The sequence below is a fragment of the Muscardinus avellanarius genome (genome assembly GCF_963383645.1).
Source record: "Muscardinus avellanarius genome assembly, chromosome: X".
NCBI lineage: Eukaryota > Metazoa > Chordata > Mammalia > Rodentia > Gliridae > Muscardinus > Muscardinus avellanarius.
This window is the reverse complement of record NC_137792.1, coordinates 30,619,281-30,645,059: the sequence shown is the minus strand read 5'-3', so window position 1 is coordinate 30,645,059 and position 25,779 is coordinate 30,619,281. Positions and strand designations below refer to the sequence as shown.

The 25,779-nt window shown below is 39.0% G+C and overlaps 1 protein-coding gene across 1 annotated transcript in view; it reads right to left on the bottom strand.

Annotated features, from left to right (window-relative positions):
* Positions 1 to 1,281: 1,281 nt before the first annotated feature.
* Positions 1,282 to 25,779, bottom strand: part of PRRG1 (proline rich and Gla domain 1) — a gene marked incomplete at both ends in the record, with an annotated part of 80,525 nt that continues 56,027 nt past the window's right edge. The window contains 2 exons of the mRNA XM_080718847.1: positions 1,282 to 1,767; positions 25,477 to 25,637. Coding sequence (XP_080574973.1) covers positions 1,282 to 1,767; positions 25,477 to 25,637 — 647 coding nt within the window. The remainder of the gene's footprint in view (positions 1,768 to 25,476; positions 25,638 to 25,779) is intronic.

Below are 25,779 nucleotides of genomic sequence, written 5' to 3'. Positions count from 1 at the left end.
GCTTCAGACTATATAAAAACATTAAGAATTTTTTTGTGTGTGATACCAGGGATTGAACCCAGGGGCATTCTACCTTTGAGCTACTGCCCCATCCCTATTTGTAATTCTTTTTTTTGAAACAAGGTCTACCTGAGTTGCAAAGGGCCTTACTAAGTAGCTGAGGCTGTCCGCAAACTTGGATCCTCCTTGTCTCAGCCTCCCAAATGCTGGGATTACAAGCATGTACCACCATGCCCTGCTCATTAAAAATTCTTTAAAAAATTATTTTTAGCTAAACTCATGGGTGCTTGAAGATTATATAGTGGTAGGAGAGAATATAGTAAAAGACAATGAAGCCACAGAAAAAAAAATTATTGCTGCCTGCCTCCTAGAAGCAAAAGTGTAATCAGCATTATTGGCTGTCATTAATTCCTATATATACTTTAGAAATTATCCCATTGCCAAGAATTCCTCTCTGCCATGATATTAATAAAAATAGCACAAGACATTCAAAGATGCTAAGCAAACTGTTTAATTTGTAGGGGTTAGTTAACCAAGAAGAAAACTGCTAGTACAAAATGAGTTAAATACCCACTAAGGACCAATGCTTTCCTTGTTATACACTGTAAGCAAGTTCCTGCTACCTGTGTGCATATGCTCTCTCTTTATGAGATGTTTCTAAAATTGAGAATGACTCCATGAATTTTTTCCCTTTTAACATGGATGAAAATATGAGGTTAACAAAAATCCATAAGAATTTGAAAACATGCTAAGTACATACTGTTTGCAAAATTCTACACCGTGTGTTGGTGCTCTATTATTTAAATTGTCAGTGCCCCTTTTCCCCAGTTTTGGTGAGTAATACTCTCTTTACAGGCAATTTAGATAGAAATCAATTGATTTTAATACAGTTGTTTATATACTGGGTTGATACATGGATATATGCATATATATATACATAGGTACACACACATATATGTATGTTTACTATGTCCTCGTGTGTGTGTGTGTGTGTGTGTGTGTGTGTGTGTATGTGTGTGTGTTATTACATCGCATCACAACATCACTTGTAATCCCCCACTGGTACATTTTTTCCTCTTCATGTATTTGCTCTAGCCAAAATGAGCATGAATAATGATTTTATAATAGAAAATAGAACTGAGGAAAATCAAACCAGTAAGTTTGAAGTGGTATGCTCTAAGAGTCTACTAAAAGAAGTCAATGCACATTTATGTAGTAAAGTGCTATTAAGTTCTTTCATTAGTATTTTAAAAATGATTAGAATAGAAAATGTATGCAGCTTCATTTGATGGTGGTGACCACAGGCACCATAGCAATGGCACTGGCTGAGTTGGAGTTGACTATGTCCTCATATTCTGGGGGTGGGTCTAAATGAGGTTCTGTTTCACTCCTCCGCAGGTTCATCTGACCAGTGGCTTCCTCATAAGTTGGCGGGGGATCGCAATTGGACAGGCGAGTAGAGACAGAATCTGAGCGCCCAACTACATATTCCAGAAAGCCTGGAGACAATCCACTGCTATCAAACACTTCATCTGGTGGGGGAGGTGGAGTAATAATGTTAAGATGCTGAGGGAAAGGAATGTGACCTTCAGTCACTGTCTGTCTCCGAGTTTTGTTTCTTAGGAAGCATCTCCAGATTAGGAAAATGACAAGGAGGATAATAAAGAGACCAAAGATTAATGGGAAAGTAAGGTAAAATTGAAACCAGTCACTTCCTCTGTTGTTTTCTCCTTGTTGTGCTTTTGTGTAGGTGCTCCAAAACTCCTTCTGAAAATATAAAACAGAAAATATCAAAAATTAGTATGATCAAAAGATGGCAAAAATTGGAAGACTAAACATATGCGTTCAATGAATGTAAATGAAGAACAGACCAAGACCGATTTGTTGGTTCAAATGACCTATAGTCTTATAGTCTGTATTTTTCATAGAGAGAGGGAGAAGGAGAGGGAGAGGGAGAGGGAGAGGGAGAGGGAGAGGGAGGGAGGGAGGGAGAGAGGGAGAGGGAGAGGGAGAGGGAGAGGGAGAGGGAGAGAGAGAGAGAGAGAGAGAGAGAGAGAGAGAGAGAGAGAATAACAAAATTTAAATAAGCTAATACATACAAATCTAATCAAGTCCCTGGTATATAAACTATAAATATCACTTATTATAATTAAACTTTATAAATTATATTCAAGTCTCTGCTTCAAAATGAGTCATTGGTCCATCCCATACTTTGATACAGAAACCATCTTCAATTTCAATACTGTTGATTTCATCTTCTCCTCCTCCTCTCCTCTCTTTCCCTCCCCTACTTCCCCTCCTCCTCTCTTGTCCTTCTCCTTCTCCTTTCTCTTCTCTCCTCCTCTAACCATTTTTAATAGGGATTAAGCCCAGAGCTTTTTGAATGTTAGACAAGTGCTCTCCCATTGATCTGGATACCTAGCCCTTGACTCCATTCTTCCATGTTTAAACTTAGTCAATATGCCAGGTGGCACAGTAGCACACACCTGTAATCTCAATATTTGGTAGGCTGAGACAGGAGAATTGCAGGTTTGAGATCAGACTTAGCAACTTAGTGAGGCTCTCAGCAACTTATTGAGACCCTGTTTCCAAAAAAAAAAAAAAAAGTAAAATAAAAAGTACTGAGGGCATAGCCTGGAGACTGAATGTCCCTGGGTTCCATCACCAGTACAAAAAATGTTAGTCAATAAACACTACTCTTATAATCATAATTATATGCATGTATTACAAGTCACTGATAATCCTTAAATCTTTGGCATCAAGGGAACCAAATTGCAATAAATAAGTTGGGAGAGGGAATTTGATAATTACCCAAGTAGGCAAATTGAGGGAGTTTGACTATATCAGGTATTTTGTCCCATGAGGGCATGACATTTCATAAAATACCAAATGTGATACAAGGTAAGACTAGGTGCACACAAATTGTGTGTTTTATAGTTCTTTATTTTATTTACTTAGTCACAAAACCTTTTAAAGTACAGTGTGGGCACAGGAGTAAGGTAAAGTCATTAGTGTTCTACTCTGAAACGAAATTTTCTCTAAGGTACATTATTACTGCAAAATTCTGTGATTCTAAGATGAGTTAGGATGCATTATGAGTGTTATAGGAAATATTCCATGATATATTAGAGGTTGAGTATATATTCGCAATGTACTTAATATATGCAAGGCTCAGCATTAAAATAAGCCCAAACAGAAAATATATACCACAGACAAAGCATTCATTTCAAGATAATACCAAAAATGTGAAATTGTCAAATGACTTATTCATTTCACTAATATTAAACTCATGATGAAAACTCATGAAATATAAATGGAGACAGGAGGATCATAGGTTTGAGGCCAACCTCAGCAACTTAGGCCCTCTGCAAATTAGTGATATTCTGTTTCAAAATAAAAATAAAATAGGGCTTTTGTAACTCAGAGATAGATTGCCCTTGTGTTTAATCCCCAGTACCACAAAATAACTTAAAATGTAAAAAATAAATTTTAATTATATACAATTTTACTAAAGCATAAATAGCTCCACAAGAAAAAATCATTTGTAATTTCATCACAAAGATGAAACATGAACATCATTTTGGTTTTCATGATTTAAAAGTGTGTTTTATCTATTTTCTCTTCCATGCTTTTATCAATCATTGTTTCAACCCTATAGAAATACACAATACAAATTTGGAATCAAATTACACTAAGTGGGATGAAAATTGTAATCATCTATTTCTGGAAACCTATCAAGTAACTTACACAGGGTCAATTTTCATTTGTCTGCCAATGAAATTTTACCCTCTCTCTTCCTAACCTCTCATATCACTACATCCTTTGACTCCATTTCACCTTATCTATAAATGCAGATAAATAAAGGAATTTAAATAATTATATAAAGTTAACACTAGATAAACAATAAAAAGTGGATCTTTCATATTGTCCACATTAGCTTAGGACAATCAAATATCAATACTACACAAGAAAATTAGACTTTTTTGCATACCTGGCTGGCATAATTCAATTTCTGTGGTTTATTTGGTATGATACGAAATTAAAAAATCTATAGACAAATATTCTCTTTTTTTCTTTTAGAAAAAATTAAAAAATATAATCAGACAATTAGTTGCAAGACATAAAAAGAAAGTTTAAGCAAACATGGATTTAATAAACCCAATTTTTACTTTATATCAGATAATGTAGGTACTATTATCATCCCCATTTCACACATGAGGAAATGGAGGCCCACAGAGATTATATAATAACATAATAATAGACTCTAGATCATTTGTTTATTTTTGTGGCACTAGGTATTGAATCCAAGGACATTCTACCTCTGAGCTATACCACCAGGCTGATTTTTTTAATTGGTGCATTATAGTCATACATATTAATGGAGCACCAGATGGTAGAGGCATTAATGCAGACATCACTCATTTAGCCCTTCCCCAATTACCTCATCTCTTTCCTCTTTCCTCCTTCTCATGTTTAGTTCAGTGATTTATTTTGATATGTTTGGAAATATACATCATGTACATTAGGGCATTTCCCTCTTCTCCCCTTCCCAAACAACCCTCAGGTAGGTTGCCTTATTTGTTCATCTATGGTTTCTTCTTCTTCTAGTGTTCCTCCTATGACCCTTTTTCTCCTTAGTCTTGCTGAGTTGGTGAGGGTCTTGCTATGTTGCTGAGGTTGTCCTCAAATTTGTGATCCTCTTGTCTTGACCTCCCAAATACTGAGATTACAGGCATGTATCACCATGCCTAGCTTCAAGATCATATAAAATGCATACTGTGGAGCTGAGGTTTGAACTCATGAGGCCTGGCACCAAAGCAAACCATAAAACAATCCAAATTGATGTGCAAGGTATTTTAAACCCGTTTGGCCCCTATCCTGAAAGATTCAATGTTCCCTTCATGTTTGATGTGTAGTAAAAAGTGAGCCTACTCATTTTACAGATAAAATATTTTCAATTAAGGTAACAATTATCTGAATAAAAAGGTAGTGACAGGTTTGTTTCTTTCGAAAATAGATTTATTTTTGTCCTTGAGGTCAGAGATTCAGATGAAAATTTACTTGAAATCAAGACTAATATCATAATTGTCATTCAGACAAATAGCTGTGTCTCTATAAGTTATTCTTATATATTTTTATCTTATTGAAAGCAGCCAAAATCTATTTGAAAAGAGCAAATGATTTCAAGATGTTAGGTGGGCAGTGCTTTTGAGGGCAGGGAAACTACTGGTTAGCAATTTGCTTACAGTTGTACAAACTCTGACATACCCAATCAAGAACTTCTATACATAAATCATATTTTATAGCAATAATATCACATAAAATATGTAGTTTTAGAATAGGCTAAAATTATATGAATGATAAAGTCACATGGCCATCGCTGTAGCAAGAGAGATTATTGGAACAATACAACATGATTATCATGATTGATGTAGACTAATCATGATTTATTTCTAAAAACTGGGTACACTGTCATCCCCCCCCCCAAAAAAAAAAACACAGTGTTGCATTGACAAAGCAAAAGGAGGGAAATGATTTTTGGGTAATTAAACATTAGAACCTGCCATACTTCCTTTAGTTGGAGATGTGATGTTAAGTTAGTATCATCTAGATAAACTTAGTACACTACTTTTCTTTCTTCCATAGTGTGTCTGGTTGGAAAATTGATTACTAATTGGCAAGAGCACATCAGGAGAATAAAATGGTTGGATATTCAAAACTACTTTGAAGCTTATGTGCAATTAAGGCCTATAACAAGCTACTATAAAACTGTCAGCAAACATCTTTTCTTAAGAACTAGATAGTAAATATTTTAGAATTTGTAGGTTTTAAGGTTACATATTAACTCTACCTGTGTTGAATGAACCCAGCAACAGGCAATATGTAAACAAATGGCCATGCATCTGTTCTAATGAATCTATAAACAAGACCAGATGGGTTAGATTTGGCTTCTATACCATATTTTTAACTCATGTTTGTGATAAAACAAATTGGTTGCTAAGCTGCTTATAAAACAGAATGATAAAAAGTATGTACATATGCGTGTGTGTGCACTTAACATAAATGGAAACTGAAACAGTTTTCAAAGTCTCTCTGAATATTTTTCAGTTCAATAATTGTTATTGAGTTACAGTAAGTTTTTAGTTTTTTGTTCAGTATGTTCATGAGAGCATGGTTGAATAAGGCAAGTTCAAGCATCAATATTACTTTTTTTTTTTTTTGCGGGTCTGGGGATGGAACCCAGGGACATTCGACCTCCGAGCTACACCCCCTGCCCTATTTTTAATTCTTTATTTTGAAGCTGGGTCTCACTGAGTTGCAGAGGGCCTCACTAAGTAGCTGAGGCTGTCTGCGAACCGTGATCCTCCAGTCTCAACCTCCTGAATGCTGGGATTACAAGCATGCGCCACCACGCCTGGCTTCAAATATTACTTTTCAGAATCCTAGGTTATCTCAAAGTATAGCCATGGTTGAAAACCAGAACGCTAAACAGAACTTCATAAACTTCAGTGTGAATACTCATTGCTTTGTCAAAAAATAGATTATGATCTAGCAGGTTTGAGGTGGGGTTTGGGATTTGCATTGCTAAGATGCCTTCAGGTAAGGTTCATACTATTGGCCCACAGACTACTCTTAAGAGCCACATGATGCTAACACTGGTTTTCAATGCTTGGGATGCCTAGGTCCTGCCTAGGCTGATACATTTGGTATGGGATGGGTCTATGTACTGAAATTTCCAAAAGCTCTGCAGGAGACTCTACTGTACAGAGGATCTTGAGAAACTCTCCTAAAACTTATGACATGGCTTTAGTTATTATGTGATCATTAGAACAAATGTGGTCCTTTGTACTTATCATCCCCCACTTTTGAACACAAATAATGTCATTTTCAGGTTTAAACATTTGAAGAAGGTAGAGAACAGGGTTAATACTTCATGCTTTTTCTCTTATCCATCTCTGGGGGGTGGGAAGGAAGTTTAAGGTGAAAGCAGGATGCTCAGGCATCAGGGTTTGGGGAGAGTAAGCACAAACAGTTCTGGGGTGATTTAAAAAGAGGGCAGATGGAGACAGAACAGGAAAAATCACCATGGAATGATGTCACAGATCCTGCTTCCAGTTCAGGCCTTGGCTTAGAGCAATGTAAACAGAAATCTACCCTCCTGAGTCCTGTCACCTGACAAACAAAGGCACTGCTAAGGTTTTCTGCTTCTTAGTAGGCAAGAAGAAATAGTTGGTAGAAATGCAAGAGAAAACCTCACAGTGACAAAGTATAGATATAACATCTTTCATTAAAGCCTAAACATCATAAAGGAATCAAATAGTGAGTGTAAGATGATCAGTGATTATGATGATGATACAGGATAGTGAACACATATAGTACTTAACACTGTTACAGGTATTCTTCTAAGTGATTTACATATATTGACTTATTTAATCTCAACAACAAAAAGGGTTGATACTATTATTATCCTTATTTTACATTTGAGAAAATGGAAATGCAGAGAAGTTAAGGGCTTGCTCAAGTTCAACCAACATAGTATGTGGCTAAATTAGGATTTGAATATACACAATATGAAGTGTAGAAACCACTATAACAAACAGCTTTTCCAAGAGAGAAATAAAAAGGAACCATAATAAACAGTTATAAATACAAATAGATTATTATTGCTTTGTTTTTCCTCATGTCTAGGACAGAATGGTTCATTGGTATGATGTGTATGTTACAGAGAGTGAAAGAGAAGAGAGGGGCTCTCAAAGAAGGGAGAGAAAGAAATATAGTGAGAAGATCACGTCAGATTTAAGATTAGTAAAGGGGCAAGAATACTTTCTTTGTTTAAATTGGTTTTTGTTGGAGCATTGTAGTCATACATCTTAATGGAGTATAAGATGGTAGAGGCATATATGCACAGACCACTCAACTAGCCCTTACCCAATTCCCACTCCAGTCCCTCCCTCCTCCCTCCTTCTCATGTTTGGCTTAGTGATTGATTTTTATATGTTTGGGAATATACATCATGTACATTAGGGCATTTCTCTTTTCCCCCTCCTATACCCTTCAGTGAGTTTACTTTATTTGCTCATCTATAGTTTCTCCTTCTTCGTCTAGAGTTCCTCCTATGACCCATTTTCTCCCTACCTTTTGCATATTAGAGAGAACATCTGGTTTCTTTTTTGTGACTGACTAATCTTTTTTTTTTTTTCTCAGTAACTATTTTAGCATAATGTTCTCTAGTTCCATCCATTTCCCTGTAAATGATGTAATTGTGTTTTTATTTATGGCTGAGTAAAATTTCATTGCGTACATATCCCATAGTTTTGTAATCCATTCATCTGTTGATGGACATCTTGGCTGGTTCCATAGTTTGGCAATTGGAAATTGTGGATATGAACATAGATATTCATGTTTGGTAGTTTGGTAGTTTGGTTTCCATTCTTTGGGGTAGATACCCAGAAGTAGTATTGCTGGATCAAATTGCAGGTTTGTTTTCATTCTTCTGAGGATCCTCCATACTGCTTTCCAAAGTGGTTTCACTAATTTCCAATCCCACCAACAATGTATTAGAGTTACCAATTCTCCACATCCTGGCCAGTGTTTGTTTTTGTTTGTGTTTTGAATGACTGCCTTTCAAGTTGGAGTTAGGTGAAATGTCAGGGTAGTTTTAATTTTCATCTCTCTGTTAATGATGTTGACCATTTTTCATACATTTATTGAAGAAATTAAATTTCTTCTTTTGTGAAGTATCTATTTAGTTCACTTGCCCATTTTTTATCGGATACTTTGTTTTCTTAGTGCTGAATTTTTTTAGTGTTAAAGTACAGCCATGAAATATGGGGGGTAATTTTTGCACAGCTAAACTTGTTCACATTTTACTTAGTATTTAAACCAATCAATTAGCTATAACAGACCCAATATCCATGTAACTTTGAATATTGCATAGAAAATATGTAGTTTCTTTTACTTGTAACTCATAAGTAGAAGAGAAAAACAAGATATTTTGAGTGTTTTTCATGGGCATTAAGAATCTTAAGAGTTCACATAGAGTTAATCTAGTTCACAGGCATGGAGAATCTTTGGAGTTTACAGAATAGACTGAGACAGAAGACACAATTTTCAAAGGAAAGATAAATAATACATGTCTATCATTTGCCTGAGAAATTTTTTGCCCAAGAAATTTTTTCACCCACAGCCAAGAGACAATGTAAAAATGTTGACTTTACTACATATCCTCAAAGGAGAAGCCAGAGGCTACAGGGAAATTAAAAAAAGGGGGGGGGTTGATTTGGTAATATCCTGGGAGGGAGTGCTGCTGCCAAGTTTAGAATTGGTCCAAGTCAAAGTGGGACTAGAAGTTCCCTGAGTATTCCATTATTCCATTTTAAAGCCCCTGGTATAATCATTATCGATTAAATTAGGAGAGATTTTGTTCAGAGGAGGAGGTATGAGTAAGAGAATGGGGAAGACACAGAATGAGGAGACTTGGGACCTGGGTCTCATTTCAGGCTTCATCAGTATCTTATGATTGGAAAATGAGGAAATCAACAACTTCCCTGAGGCTGTTATTTCCTCATTTGTGAAATAAAGAACTTGACCTACTTGGTTTCTGTGGACCCTATGAGAAAATGATTGGAATTTATTACATGAGTCTTTCTTCAATAATGGAACAGAATTATATAGCTTCTATTAGCTTCTTTGTGATAAGTAGCCATTTACATCAAATATTAGCATCAGGAATTGGATATATCTCAAAATTCAAATAATTAATAATAATAATAATAATAATAATAATAATGTCTTTTTAAGCTATGGCATTAGTCTGAACATTTAAAATATATAATTCAAGAAAGCAAGAGCCCTTCTTGGATCTACTGGCTACTCTTTGCTGCCATAGAGGTTAGATTCCCTAGCCATGGGGGACCATGCTCTAACACTACAAGGAATAACCACTGACAAAAACAAAAGAAATCAGCAGTCGCTAATTGTAACAGATATTGATTTACAGTAGTGGTCTCATTCACATTACAATCTGAGAGTGGGAAAGGGTGGTAATTGGTTACTGTACTTAATCAAATATACCATAAATGGAAAAACACCATTTTATTTTTTATTTTTTATTTTATTTTATTTTTTGTATTTTAGATATATCCTCACATTATGATTTAATATTATTTAATATTATTTAAATTATCTCTAGATTGCTTACAACAACCAATACAATGTATATAATCATGTAAATAGACCATACATGAACAGTGTAAAAATTTTACTCTCCCATTTTTTTTATTAATTTATTTTTTTAATTGGTGCATTGTAGTAATATATCAATCACATTGGAGTACAAGACTTGAGAGGATATACAAGCACACATCATCCAATTAGCCCTCCTCCAGTCCCCATCCCATTCCCTCCCCCTCCCTCCATCCCACGCTTCTTTGGTGATTAACTTTGATACATTTGTTTATGTACCTCCTGCGTTTTAAAGAGGCTCCGTCCTCCAGTCCTCTGATTGGTCACATTAGTTGCTTCACTATAGGGCCCTTTCTATAGCTCAACCTCTTCCTGTTGCCCTTTTCCTCCTAGTTATTGCTGATTAAGAGAAGCGTCTGATTTATATTTTCTGTGATATTTCTCTGTGCATGCTGCGTTGCAAGTACCGATCCCACTCTTGATGGTCCCAGTAGTGGCCTGGCTACTCAGTGGACTGATCCAGACCTCGCTGGCTCAAGCAGCGGCCTTGCCTCATGGGAGGCCCCAGTTCTGGTCTCGCTGGCCCCTGCACCGGTCTAACCCCTAAGCTGGCTTTGGTCCCGGCCTTGGAGGCCGCAGGAGTGAACTTGCCTCACGCCAGGCTCCGATGCTGGCCATTGGCCCCTGCACTGGTCTAACCCCTTGGCAGGATTCCAATCCCGGCCTCGGAGGCCCCAGCACCGGCCTAGCCTCACGGCAGGCTCCAATGCCGGCCTCGTTGGCCCCAGCACTGGCCTAACCCCTCGGCAGGTTCCGTTCCCGGGTTAGGAGGCCCCAACACTGGCCATTTCTCACGGCAGGCTCCGATGCTGGCCTCGCCTCACGGCAGGCTCCGATGCCGGCCTTGCTGGCCCCAGCACCGGTCTAGCCCTTCGGCAGGTTGTTATCCTGGCCTCAGAAGCCCCAGTACCGGCCTTGCCTCACGGCAGGCTCTGATGCCGGCCTTGCTGGCCCCAGCACCGGCCTAACCCCTCGACAGGCTCTTATCCTGACCTCGGAGGCCCCAGTACCAGCCTTGCCTCAAGGCAGGCTCCAATCCCGGCCTTGGAGGCCTCAGCACCGGCCTTGCCTCACGGCAGGCTCCAATGCCGGCCTTGCTGGCCCCAGCATCGGCCTCACCCCTCGGCAGGCTCCAATCCCGGGCTCGGAGGCCACAGTACCGGCCTTGCCTCATGGCAGGCTCCGGTGACGGCCTCCTCGCTGGCCCCAGCACCGGCCTAACCCCTCGGCAGGCTCCGATACTGGCCTCGGAGGTCCCAGCACCGGCCATGCCTCAAGGCAGGCTCCGATGCTGGCCTCACTGGCCCCAGCACCGGCCTAACCCCTCAGCAGGCTCCGATCCCAGCCTCAGAGGCCCCAGCACTGGTCATGCCTCATGGCAGGCTCCGATGCCAGCCTCACTGGCCCCAGCACTGGCCTAACCCCTCGGCAGGCTCTTATCCCCAGTACCGGCCTTGACTCAAGGCAGGCTCCGATGCCGGCCTCACTGGCCCCAGCACCGGCCTAACCCCTCGGCAGGCTCCGATCCCGGCCTCGGAGGCCCCAGCACTGGTCATGCCTCACGGCAGGCTCCGATGCCGGCCTCGCTGGCCCCAGCACCGGCCTAACCCCTCGGCAGGCTCGGATCCCGGCCTCGGAGGCCCCAGTACCGGCCTTGCCTCAAGGTAGGCTCCGATGCCGGCCTCACTGTCCCTAGCACCGGCCTAACCCCTCGGCAGGCTCCGATCCCGGCCTTCGAGGCCCCAGCACTGGTCATGCCTCAAGCAGGCTCCAATGCTGGCCTCGCTGGCCCCAGCACCGGCCTAACCCCTCGGCAGGCTCTTATCCCGGCCTCGGATGCCCCAGTACCGGCCTTGCCTCAAGGCAGGCTGATGCTGGCCTCGGAGGCCCCAGCACCAGCGTTGTCTTACGGCAGGCTCCGATGCCGGCCTCGCTGGCCCCAGCACCGGCCTAACCCCTCAGCAGGCTCTTATCCTGGCCTCGGAGGCCCCAGTACCGGCCTTGCCTCAAGGCAGTCTCCGATGCCGGCCTCGCTGGCCCCAGCACAGGCCTAACCCCTCGGCAGGCTCCGATCCCAGCCTTGGAGGCACCAGCACTGGTCATGCCTCACAGCAGGCTCCGATGCCGGCCTCGCTGGCCCCAGCACCGGCCTAACCCCTCGGCAGGCTCTTATCCCGGCCTCGGAGGCCCCAGCACTGGCCTTGCCTCACGGCAGGCTCCAATGCCGGCCACACTGGCCCCAGCACAGGCCTAACCCCTGGGCAGGCTCTTATCCTGACCTCGGAGGCCCCAGTACCAGCCTTGCCTCATGGCAGGCTCTGATGCCAGCCTCGCTGGCCCTAGCACCGGCCTAACCCCTCATCAGGCTCCGGTCACATCCTCGGGGGCCCCAGCTCTGGCCTTGCCTCACGGCAGGCTCCGATGCCGGCCTCGCTGACCCCAGCACCGGCCTAATCCCTCAGCAAGTTCCAGACCCGACCTCGGAGGCCCTAGCACAAGCCTTGCCTCATGGCAGGCTCCAATGCCAGCCTCGTTGGCCCCAGCATCAGTCTAACCCCTCTGCAGGTTCCAATCCTGGCCACGAAGGCCTCAGTAGTGGCCTTGCCTCACAGCAAGCTCCGATGTCGGCCACTGGCCCCAGCGCCCGCCTAACCCCTCAGCAGGTTCCGATCACTGTCTCTGTGGTTATTATTTCAAAGGTTCCAGGTGTAATGTATCAGATCTCTGCCTCCCCTGAGTATTGGCCACTGACATTGCCACTGCCTCCACTGTTTCAAATCCTTCCCAGGCTCTTTTTCCACTCTGAATGTTGTCCGGTGTTCCTAAGCATGCATGATGGTAGCATTCGACATTTGGTGTAATTTCTGCAAAAAAATAAAGTTGGTAAGATCCGGTTTCTGCTTCTCCTGAATACAAGTCTCCACCACCATCGCGGAGAACTCTTTCAACACCGCATTTCTCCTTGGTCTCTGCTAAACTCTCTCCTTATATGTGATGTCTGAGATTCTTAACAATATAGAGAAATAGAAGTCCTCTTTCACGGCGAATTTTTCCATAAGTTCCAGTGCATTTAGATAAGTTTTGTCTGCATCTCCAGTGTCCTGGCATCCATAACGGCTTTCTTACCTCCTCTCCGATATTTTTCTTTATCTTTTTCTGTTCTGGGCCCGGTTTCTCCAGGGGTCTGGCGTGCTACTCGCAGTTCGGCCTGGGGCCCAGAGTCCTGCGACCTGGGCCCCAGCTGGCGTGCCCCGCGCGCGACCTCAACCCAGAACCCAGCATCTTACTGGGCCTGGTTTCTCCAGGGGTCTGGCATGCTACTCGCAGTTCGGCCTGGGGCCCAGAGTCCCGCGACCCAGGCCCCATCTGGCGTGCCCCGCGCGCGACCCCTGCCCAGAACCCAGCGTCTTACTGGGCCCGGTTTCTCCAGGGGTCTGGTGTGCTACACGCAGTTCGGCCTGGAGCCCAGGGTCCCGCGACCCGGCCCCAGCTTTTGTGCACCGTGCGCGACCCCCGCCCAGAACCCAACATCTTACTGGGCCGGTTTCTCCAGGGGCCTGGCGTGCTACGCGCAGTTCGGCCTGGGGCCCAGAGTCCCGCGACCCGGGCCCCAGCTGGCGTGCCCCGCGCGCGACCTATTTTTTATTTTTATTTATTTATTTTTTGGTGGTAGTACTGGGGTTTCTGGAAGCCCTTCTACCCCCAGCTACACTCCCAGACCTATTTTATATTTTTATTTGGAAACAGGGTCTCTTAAGCCAGCGAGGCTGGCTTCAAACCTACACAATCCTCCTTTCTCCACCTCCCAAACACAGGGATTACAAGTGTGTGCCACCATGCCTGGCAAAAACACCATTTTAAATATTAATAAAGAAAAAGGACTGATTTTAATTAAGCCATGATATGCCATTGTTTGTAAGCAGCCTGGCAATTTCAAAGAAGTTAAAATGTGAAAAATGATTGATGAATAAATAAAATATGATGGTGATTTTTGGGTTTTGTCATCAACTATTTTGACTACATTACTGAAATAGCTACATTTTTTCAATATTCATAATTATTTTATAATTCTTTTTATTTGTGCCCCCCATTGTTAGCTTACACTATGAGGTACAAAGATGGATACTACAAATAAGAAAATGTTAGTGAGGCCCTTTGCAATTCAGTGAGATCATTTAAAAGTAAAAAATAAGCCGTGTGTGTGGGCTCACGCTTGTAATCCCAGCACGTGGGAGGCTGAGATGGGAGGATCATGGTTCGTGGACACCCTCAGCTATTTAGTGAGGCCCTCCATAACTTAGTGAGAATCTGTTTCAAAATAAAGAATAAAAAATAAGGCAACAGGTGTAGCTCGGAGGTTGAATGGCCCTGGGTTCCATCCCCAGACCTGCAAAAAAATAAAATAAAAAATAAAAAATAGGGCTGGGGATGTAGCTTGGAAGTAGAATGCCCCTGGGTTCCATCCTCAGTACTGCAAAAAACAAAAAAGTAAAAAAAGTAAAAAGTCACTTTCTGTAGGCTATCATGTTATGCATTTCAACCACATCATAGAATGTGTGGGTTTTGCCCCCTTTATCTCTTTTCCTCTTCTGAGAGGAGTTTTGTGTATTGGCCTCAGGAAAGTGATTTTTTTGGGTAACAGGTAATCCTTTGATCTCTGAATTACTAATTACCCTCCTCCTCTCAGGTAACATCATCTTTCAGATGGCATCATAGATAATCCTAAACATTTATCAAGCAAAGCTGTTGATCTAGGGTCCACACAAATTCCAATGTGAGTGTGCAGGTTTTGTTCTCATTAGTTCCACTTGACTAGTTTCAGCTCATTATTGGATACGTGGGCCATTTACTATGACAGGATTGCTGCCAAGGAGACAACCATCTCAAAGCAGCAACGTAATGGAGGAGATGGCCACAAGGGTCCTTACTGTAGATGTTAGGTTGGCCTGCTGTACTTTAATAGATTCCAAGATATTGTCTGGACCCTAAGATTATGGGTTAAGGGAGCATCAAGGAAGCAGTTGTCCATTACCTGAAAAAAAAGAACACTGATCTAACTTCCCATGAGGATGTCTATTTAAGCATTGGACTGGCTGATCTAACCTACTTTTTTCCCTTATGCCTATATTAAGGCTAGGGTATATTTGAGAAAAAAAGCAAGGTAGAAAACAGGATCAATAATGGAGCAGACTTCTTTATATTAACTAAAAGGAGGTATAGGAATTTTCTGTAGGTTAGAAGAATATTGTGGGAAGCTTTAGTTGTATTATTTTATTCTCTCCAAGAAAGATGGTTAGCAAGCAAAAGGCCCCAACAGCAAGAGAGCAAGGTGTGTACAACACAGTGAAAACAAGATAAAAAGGGGCTCAAGAGGCTAACCTTTTCCTGGGTAGCCTTTTTCTAACCCCCCTTTAAAGTATACTAGGTACTACCCACCCAACTCACAGTTGGACCTACCAAAATATTATTGATAGTCAGAAAGAAGCTAGAGGGATACCAGTTCACTTAGAGACATCTGCCTATTTTCTCAATCTTCCTCAAAGTCCTCAGATTACCAGAGAAGAGAAAGTAGAAGGTTCTAAGAGTTAAAAAGAGATTATGTCTCTTCTTCTCAATCCATGATCTTGAGGTCAATGTTTAACAGCAGCTGAAGGAGCAGAGGTAAGCATAAAGCATATCAAACATTGATGTTTTAAATGGATGAGAGTAGATAAATTTTTACTTTTTATTTAAATTATGTGAATTTATGGCACAAATTATGACAGTTTGATACATTTGATATATAGTAACTGATATACATCAATTGACAATTATATATAGTTTGTAATATGCATATATATGCAGTATATGATAATCACATCAGGATAGTTAGCAATTTCATCTCCTTAAACATGTAAAAGTTTTGATTGCCACATAATTGTACATATTTATGAGGTACAGTGATATTTCAAATGTATTTACGATACTTACTGATCAAGGTAATTACTGATTAGGGTAATTAACATTTTTATCTACTTATCATTAGTTTTTTGGGAGGTGTTTTACCCTTTTCTTTGAGATAAAATATATAATAGCTTACAGTGAAGTTCAGTCTCCACACTGTGCTGTAGAACACTAAAACTCATTACTTCTCTCTGGTATCTATTATCTAACTCCTCTGAATTTTCTCTCCTCCACACTTACCAACCTCAAGTAATCCTATTATACATTCTGATCAACTAATTCAACTTTCACATCTGAGAGAGATCATGTAGTATTTGTCTTTTGGGGTCTGACTTATTTCACTTAAAATAACATATGGTCCAGCTATTCCACTCTTGGGTATATAACCAAAGGAAACTCTTGTCAGCATATTCAAAAGATACCTGCATGCCCCTTTATTAGGGTACTATTTACAGTAGCTAAGATACAGAATCAGCCTAGATGCCAGACAATGGATGTATGCATAAACAAAATGTATTATATATAAGCAATAGTATATGATCCAGCCATTATAAATGATATCCTATGATTTGCAGCAAAATGGATGGAACCAAATAAAAGACTTTTATTCCTATAAGTGCATATAAAAAGGAATGAGATCTGCTTGGCTCTAATCTCCAGCAGTTCAGACAAACTAAAGTAGCTACACAAAGCAGGGTCTTTTAAAGCACCTAACTCACCATTTATGTAACCTCAAACTCTGGTGCAAGAAATAATATTGCCATAGGACACTTGGGTTTCCACTAGATTGATGCGATGAACTTTTAGCAAATTAATTCTAAGGAGACACACTGATAAGATCTAAGATTCTGTATGTACAGTTCAATAATGGGTAAATAACAGCATATTTGGAGTTTAAATGAGGCATTATTAACAAGACACTGCTACCTATAATATGCAGAGTTATTAAATACACACACAGTTCAGCTGATTTTACAAGTGAGAGCAGATGAATCTGTCCATCTCACTAGTACCAGTATTGAGTTCAGCTCTGAAAAAGGTTCACTGGCACTAGGAGAGAAAACCTGTGGAGGTAACTTTAGGTCAAGGCTAACAGACTGCTGGCATAGGCAGGACAGACTCCTCCAAGAGCAAGTATGGTATTTTATTATTATCATACAGACTGAAGCCCTCCTAATTAAGTTAGAACTATAACCCAGTAAGAATTACTGGCACTACAGAGGATTTATTAATCTACAAAAGAACCCAAGTACCAGAGACTAAAATTCACCACTAACTTAAAAGCAACATAAACAAAATGATCAACAAAAACTTGCTTTAAATGATAAGGAACAATGTTATGCTTGCCTACAGAAATGAAATCTTCCTCATCCCTGCAGTAGCTTAGAACACCGATTACATAAAATGATACATCTTGGTCCTGTTTAAATTCACAGGGTGTCTCCCAAAAGTAGTGAGGAAGACTTTGGCAGCCCCAGGAAGCCACCCCCATATATCTGAAGAAAATTTCATATTTGGCTCACTTATGAAGGCCTGGGATATTCTAATGTGGGAAAATAGAGATATAAAAGTATAGGGTATGGCTGAAAGATGGTCATAGTCATGCTTCAAGTTTCCCTTCTATATTTCTGTGCTCACTCTTGACTTCCAACTCCTTTCCTTCCTGAATTCCTTTATTCTTCACTGGTCTTTAGTCACCAAGGGTGAGGTAAAATTCTAAATCTGTCTTAAGTGCCATCAGCAGATCATGAGAGGCTAAATGAAATAGAAGTTTCCTGAATAGTGCCAAAGAATCTGAGTTTCTGCTTGAAAGTGAAATGAGTACTATTCTGGAACCTAGTGATCAATTCTCACATACCTTAGACACTAAGCCCTTCTTATAACCACTGTCACTAACAAATATCTATATGCTACCTCCTGCCATGGACTCTCATATTCAGAGAATTCCAATGTTGCTTTTGTAACATAACCTAGTTTGAAGGGGCTGCATAATTCTTTCTTTCTTAATAATTTCCACAAAAATTAAAATGTAAAGCCCGGCGTGGTGGCACATGCTATTGATTCCAGTACTTGGGAGGCGGAGACAGGATGACTGTAGGTCCGAGGACAGCTTCAGCAAGTAGTGAGATGCTCATCAACCTAGCGAGACCCAGTTTCAAAATAAAACTAAAATGTGGCTGGGGGTGTACCTCAGAATTAGAATGCCCCTGAATTCAATCCTTAGTACAATAAAAATTAAATGGCAGTACTGGAATGAGAGAAATTACCTTAGAAAGGAATTGCTGTACTTACACCTCAAAACCTTGGATATTACTAACTCTGTTTTTAAAATACAATGGCTACAAGGGTGTAGGTTAAAGCATGGAGTGTACAGGGAATGGGATAAAGTCCTAGGATGATGCATCCAGTCATGGTCACCCATACCACCAGAAATACCAACCGTTGCAGAGTTGAGTATTCCAAATAAATGCTTTTCATTAAACCACCTATTTTAGTATCTAACAAATTATAATTTAATAAAGCAAGTTTTATGGACATTGGAGACCTGGGAACCCTCAACCGTGCATTTAAAAAATAAAATTCATATTATGGAATAATTTACAGAAAAGTTAGAGATGATATAGAATACTATTCTGTACACATTGCCATTTCCCCTAGTATTTACATATGCATTAGCATGGTACATATGTTAAAATTAATGAACCACTATTGATTCACTTCTATTAACTAAACTTGGATTTCATTAATTTTCCCATAGAGAGAAGAGATTAAAAATGGTATAAATTAAATAATAATTCCTAAGTAGAGTGGTTATTACTTAGCACCAAAAAAACTAGAATAAAATATATTTATCAGAGGCTTTCTTTGTGCTAGGCACTACGGTAAGTGTATAGTCTCAAATCTAATGCTGTGGGTGTAATTTCTTCCCTTTAAAAGACAGAAAAATTGAGGCCTATAAAGGTGAAATGTTTATTAAAAAGAGACATAGTCAGTAGATGGCAGAGTTGAGACATCAAATACAATCCATCTGATCTTAAAGAAGAGGATTTGGCCCAAGATAGGGAGTAGTAGGGAGGGACTCCAGATGATGGAGGGAAAAATCTCAGCAAAGCTACAATGGAAGGATAGGAGAGGAAGTAAGCTGAGGTTGTTCAATAGAGGAGCTACATCCGAATATGTGTAATCATATAAATATAACATGGTTAACCTGGATACTCTTTATTGGGAGGAAGGAATTCCGGGAAATGGGGGGAGAGGGCAAGAAGCACAATCTAAATGTACACCATTTTTAATATATTTCACTTATAAATAAAATATGGAAAACAAATAAGTAAAAGGCAAAAAATTAAAAAGAGGATTTGGCACTCAAATTACTGATTTTTTCCTACTTCATCTATATTGAAATATAAGTGACAAACAAAAACTTTATGTATGCAAGATAATACAAAGTATACACCTGAGTCTTTGTGCATATGTCAGGTGTCTCGACCAGCTCTCAAAAACAACAACAAAAACACACACAAAAAAATCAAGAGCGAGAAGCAGCTTATTCATTGTAGTATGCCCTGCATCTATTACACAGTAGATGCTCAACAGAAAACATCTGAATAAATCTGACTTAGTTCATACTTGGTGAAAATGAGAAGCACTGAACACAGCACATTTTCTCCCATTGTATATTTAGACTAATGTTCCAAATTAGGTAAAAAATTACAAATAAACATTATACATAAAAGTAGACTTCTAAATTTATAAAATCCACATTTGAGGATGATGAAAATATATATGAGTAAATCTTTTCTTTCTTTCATTTTTTTGGGTAGTACTGGGGTTTCTGGAAGCCCTTCTACCTCCGGGCTCTACTCCCAGACCTATTTTATATTTTTATTTGGAAACAGGGTCTCTTAAGGAAGCGTGGCTGGTTTCGAACCTGCACGATCCTCCTGTCTCCACCTCCCAAGCACGGGGATTACAAGCCTGCATTACCATGCCTGGCAAATCTGTTTTAATTGATAAAATTTGGTAAACAAAATATATTTAAGAGTAATAATCAAACCTTAAAAGTCAATTATTTTCTTCACTTTCAAGATTAAGATTAAACTGTTTTAAACCAGCTGTGGTGCCAGCGTACACTTGTAATTCCAGCATTCAGGAGGCTGAGACTTGAGGATCACGGTTCACAGACAGTCTCAGCTACTTAGTGAGTCCCTCTGCAACTCAGTGAGATCTGGTTTCAAAATAAACAATAAAAAATAGGACAGAGGGTGTAGCTTGGAGGTAGAATGCCCCTGGGTTCCATCCCCAGACCCGCAAAACAAACAAACAAACAAACAAACAAAAAAACCTGATTAAACTGTTTTGTCTAATGCTAGACACTTCTTAGCACATAACAAACATTAAACTAAAATAGTTGTTCTAAAGAAGATTTCAGGGTTATTATACTTGGACAGAAGCTCTTTAACACACTCTGTTATAAATGGTATAGTTTAGTAACATAAGCAAACTTAGATGACATACTCTAAGCCACAAGGAAAGGGATAATCATAATGCCAATATAATAAAAATCCACTTTAAAGTTCACATCTCAGTCAACTTGTAAATAAAATTTAAATCACATTTTCCTATATATTAAATATATTTTGCAATATGCCAATCCATTACCCCACTCCATCATCAAATATTTACTTATACCCTATTATGTGACAGCATTGCTAGGGAACATAGCTATGAATAAAACAGACAAGAAATGTTGCTGTCAGAGCTAAAAGTCCTGGGGAGAGAGCAAACAATTAACAACTACAACAAATATATGTTAGGTGATGATACATGCTGGGAAAAAATAGTACAAAGATGGGACTCAAGGTTAAAATTCAAGACAGGATACTTCTTCATTGAGAAAGTGAACTTTAGCAAAGACCTGAGAGTGATCAGTGATCTCAGACATATTTTTCTTGAAGAGGAAAGAACAATTACTAATGTCAAGTAGGACATGTGCTGTGTGTGTCCGTGTGTGTGTGTGTTTGTGTGTGTGTGTGTGTGTGTGTGTGTGAGAGAGAGAGAGAGAGAGAGAGAGAGAGCAAGAGAGAGAAAGAGAGAAAAGCCACATCAAAGTGAATATGAGTGGTAGAGTGTCATAGGAGTTGTAGTAAAAAATAACTGTAGGAGAATGGAAGTTTGGGGTGGAAATGACTGTGTAGAGTCTTGTGATTCTGAGTACTTTGACTTTTCTGAGGGAGATGAAAAGCTAATGCAGAAATGAGATTTTAAATCATAGCATAGCCAGGTACGGTGGCACACACCTATAATCCAGTACTTGGGGGGCTAAAACAGGAAGATCATAGGTTTTAGGCCGGCCTTGGCAATTTAATAACACTCTGTTACAATATAAAAGATAGAAAAGGCTGAGTGTGTAGCTTGAAGGCAGAATGTCCTTGTATTATAACTCTAGTAACAAAACAAAATACAAATAAAGCATAATCTGCTTCTTTGAGAATCAATTATGGGGAGGGATGCCAAGAAGTCATACATAAGACAGGGTGGTGGTGACTTTCATGTGAAGTAGTAACAAGTAAAGATATTGAAAGATTACTCGATACTGAACATGTTTTCATGTTAGAACCAACTGTTGGTACAACTATGGAATGTTGGATACGAAAAGGAAAGAATAAGTGAGGATAACAACAAGGTTTGGTGATCAGAAATTGGATAAATGAAGCTACTACATACTGAGATCAGTTATGATAAGAGCAGATTTTTGGGGGAAAAGTTCAAAAATGAAAGAAATCTCAATAAAGATAATGACAAATTAGTTTTCTGGACTAGATAAGTTAATAGTAAAATTTATACATGAGAGTAGACATATAAGAATAGCTCACAAACAATAAAAAAAAACCTAAAAGGAAAAATCTCTTTCTAGTATATACTAAAACATACTAGATGCCTACTATATATAAACTGTGGTCCTAGCATCTGAGCAGAAAGAGGGCCTAATGGACTAGAATAGATCCTGAATAGACTAGGCACACATGGAAATTAGGTACCTGATGAAAGATAACTAGTATTACTAGGAAAAAGAAAAACTTATTCAATGGTATTTGGATAGCCATGTGGAAAATCAGAACTTACACTGTACACAACCAAAAAAAAAAAAAAGTCATAGTGACCCAAGGGAAGAAGCCAGAGAAGGCACAAACTTCCAAAATCATGGGAAAGAGGAATAATACTGGAGCAATCAATGCCCAAAACCCCACAACATCAGAACCCAATAAAACAGAAAATCAGAGATTTCTAGAAGATCAAATCAGGAAAATAACTGTAGAAATAATAGAGGTGCTTCGAAAAGAACTCAGAGAGAGCCAAAAAGAGATAAAGGATACAATTAATGAAGTAAAGGCCTCAATTCAAAGCACAAACAACCGATTAGACCACATGGAGAGCAGAATCTCACTCTTAGAAGATGATCATTCCAAAAATGAACGCATAGTTTCTAATCTAGGAAAAAATATCCGACAGCAGGAATCTGATATTGAAGAAAAATGGGCCCATTTTAAGAGAGCTAACCTAAGAATAATTGGAATAGAGGAGGGAAAAGAAAGTGAAACCAAAGGGATCAACAATCTCTTCAAGGAAGTAATAGCAGAAAATTTTCCAAACATAGAGCAAGAGGTTGATACACAGGTCCAGGAAACTTATAGAACTCCCTTTAGACAGGATGGGAGAAGAGGATCCCCACGCCACATAATTGTCAAAATGACCAATGTGGAAGCCAAGCAGAGAATCTTAAAGGCAACAAAAACAAAGGGCCAAATGACATTCAGAGGCAAACCAAATAGAATCACTCCAGACTTCCCAAACCAAGTCATGAAAGCCAGAAGGGCTTGGAGTAACATATTCCAAACTCTGAAAGAAAATAACTTACAGCCAAAAATTTCCTACCCAGCAAAACTTTCTATCAAATTAGATGGAGAAATAAGAAGCTTCCATGACAAACAGAAACTGAAGGAATTTATGTCTTCAAAACCAGCACTAGAGAAAATACTCAAAGAGATTAACTACAAAGAAGAAAGAGGTAACACACACCAGAACCAGAGAAACAAGAGTTTTCATCCAACAGTCAACTAAGATTGGTTATCTGTGGAGATTCTTTGCTTATGTTAGTCTTTTACCTATCTCTAAATGGTATTGTTTGCCTTTATTGTTGTTAATTTTTAGGATTTCTAGTTGGAATATTAATATACCTTCAAATATATCATTTGGAAATATTTTATCCCATGCTATTAGTAACTGTTAACTCTGTTTACATTGTCTTTGGATATACAACTTTTTTTTTATTTTTTAGGGAGTTTGTATACTCTTCTGTTGCCTGTGCCATTGAAATCATAACCAAGAAATCACTGCCAATTTCAGTGTTGTGAAGTTTTATGACCCAGATTTTCTTCTAAAACTTTATAGTCTTAAGATTTATATTTAGGTCTTTTATCTATTTTGAGTTAATATTTGTATATGGGATTAGGTAAGGGTCCAACTTTATTCTTTTCCATGTAATTATTATGTTTCAACAATATTTAAAGATTATTATTTCCACCACCAAATGTTCCTGGAATCCTTGTCAAAAATAACTTGACAATATAGGGAAGAATTTAGCTCTAGGCTTTTATTTAACTCCAATGGTTTATATATCTGCCTTTAGAATAGTACTACACTGTTTCAATTATTGTAGCTTTATATGTTTTGAAAGCAGAAAATATATATCTTCTAGCTTTGTTCTTTTTCAAGATCGTTTTGGGTATCTAGAGTCCATATTCCATATTAGGATAGATTTTTTTTCTGAAAAATAAATATATAAATATATGATAGTTTCACCTAAAAAAATAGAAAAAAATATTCTCTGGTAAGAAAGAAAGTAAAAAGAAATATTGAAATGTTATCTTTAAGTCATCAAAAGCTTGGTATCAGACAAATGAAACTGTTATGTGAGATTATTATTTTTAATTTTGGATAAATTGCTATAATTCTAGATGTCAACCACTAAGCCAAGCATGGGAGGGAGGGATGGGGAGAGAATGGGGTGGGGATCGGGTGGGGGCTGACTGGGCGATGTGTGCATGTATGTCTACAAAAATTTGTATCCCACTATGATGTATGAATACAGTGCACCAATAAAAAAAAATTAAAAAAAACTCAAAGTGAGTCAATAAAGCTTATGAAACTCACAGGTTAACAATTTATAAATGGATTTTGCAGCCGGATATGGTGGTCTATGCCTGTAATCCCAATACTTGGAAGGCTGTAACAGGAGGATTGCAGGTTCAAGGACAGCCTAAGCAAGTAGTGAGACTCTCAGCAGCCAGGAGAGACCCTGCTTCAAAATAAAAATAAAATAGGACTGGAGGTAAATGACCCTGAGTTCAATCTGCAGTATCAAAAAATAATAAAAATAAAAAATAAATGGATTTTGCTTTTGCAGTATACACTGGAATCTAGCAGGCAACTGTGTTTCTCTAAGCTTCATTCCCTGACCATCTCTGAGGCCTTCTCTACCTAAAAAAAAGACCAAATCCCTTTTCATAAATTCTTCTACATCTGCTGCTACTGAGGTGTAGTTGATGTCCCTTTAGCACATCAGACCCTACTAGTTTAGCATGTAGTGTTATCTTCCTGGTTCACAGGATTAGATATTTATACAGTAGATATTTATACAATATTTATACAATAGATATTTATACAATAGATATTATACAATTAGATATTTATACACCTCTAGCAGTGTAATTTCTGATCATGAAGCAGTCCTATAAAATTTATATTTGTGCCTTGTACTTTCCCAACCCTGCTTTCCTTGAATAGTATGTGGTCTAGCATGAAGAAAGGGAAACAGGAATATTCTCAAAGAATGGGGTAAGAATTCTAGATATTTCTTTTTTATGAGAAGTAAAATTTTAAAACCGTTATCAGCATTCATTGGCTTCCTTTACCATTTTTCTCTAATTGAGAATAGGATAATAATACCATTAACTTTCCAGAACAAAGATTTGTGTGAACTAAATGTTTCTCTTGCCAAAATTATAAATCTTAGTTCACCATAGTCCTATGGAAATACACAACATAAAGGGATGTGAACCTAGCTTCCTCATGCATAGAATATTATTAGATACCACTTTCATATTTCTGAAATTTTTAGTAAATTTTAACAGATAGCAATGCACATTCTTTGGAAATGTAGATTTCACATATGCATAAAAATTGTAGGCAAATCTGTGATAATTTTTAAATTTCTAGTATACTTACAGTTTTTTCATTATTTTCAAAAGCTTCTCTGGCTTCTTCATATGTGCAGACTTCTTCTTTGCATTCACGCTCAATGTTGCCTTGTCTTATTTCTTCAAGAAGCCCATTAGCTCTTGGGTAGCGTTTCAAAACTGAATTGGCTTTTTCTCCAGTGAGAAACACTAAAAAGAGATACAATAATAAGTATAGAATTGTAATAAAAAGTGCATGAGGGAAATTAATATATAAGATAAAGACTTCTAGGTGCACTTTAGAAAACATAGGCAACATCCTAAACCTCTTCCCATGAGTCAGCAGTGAAGT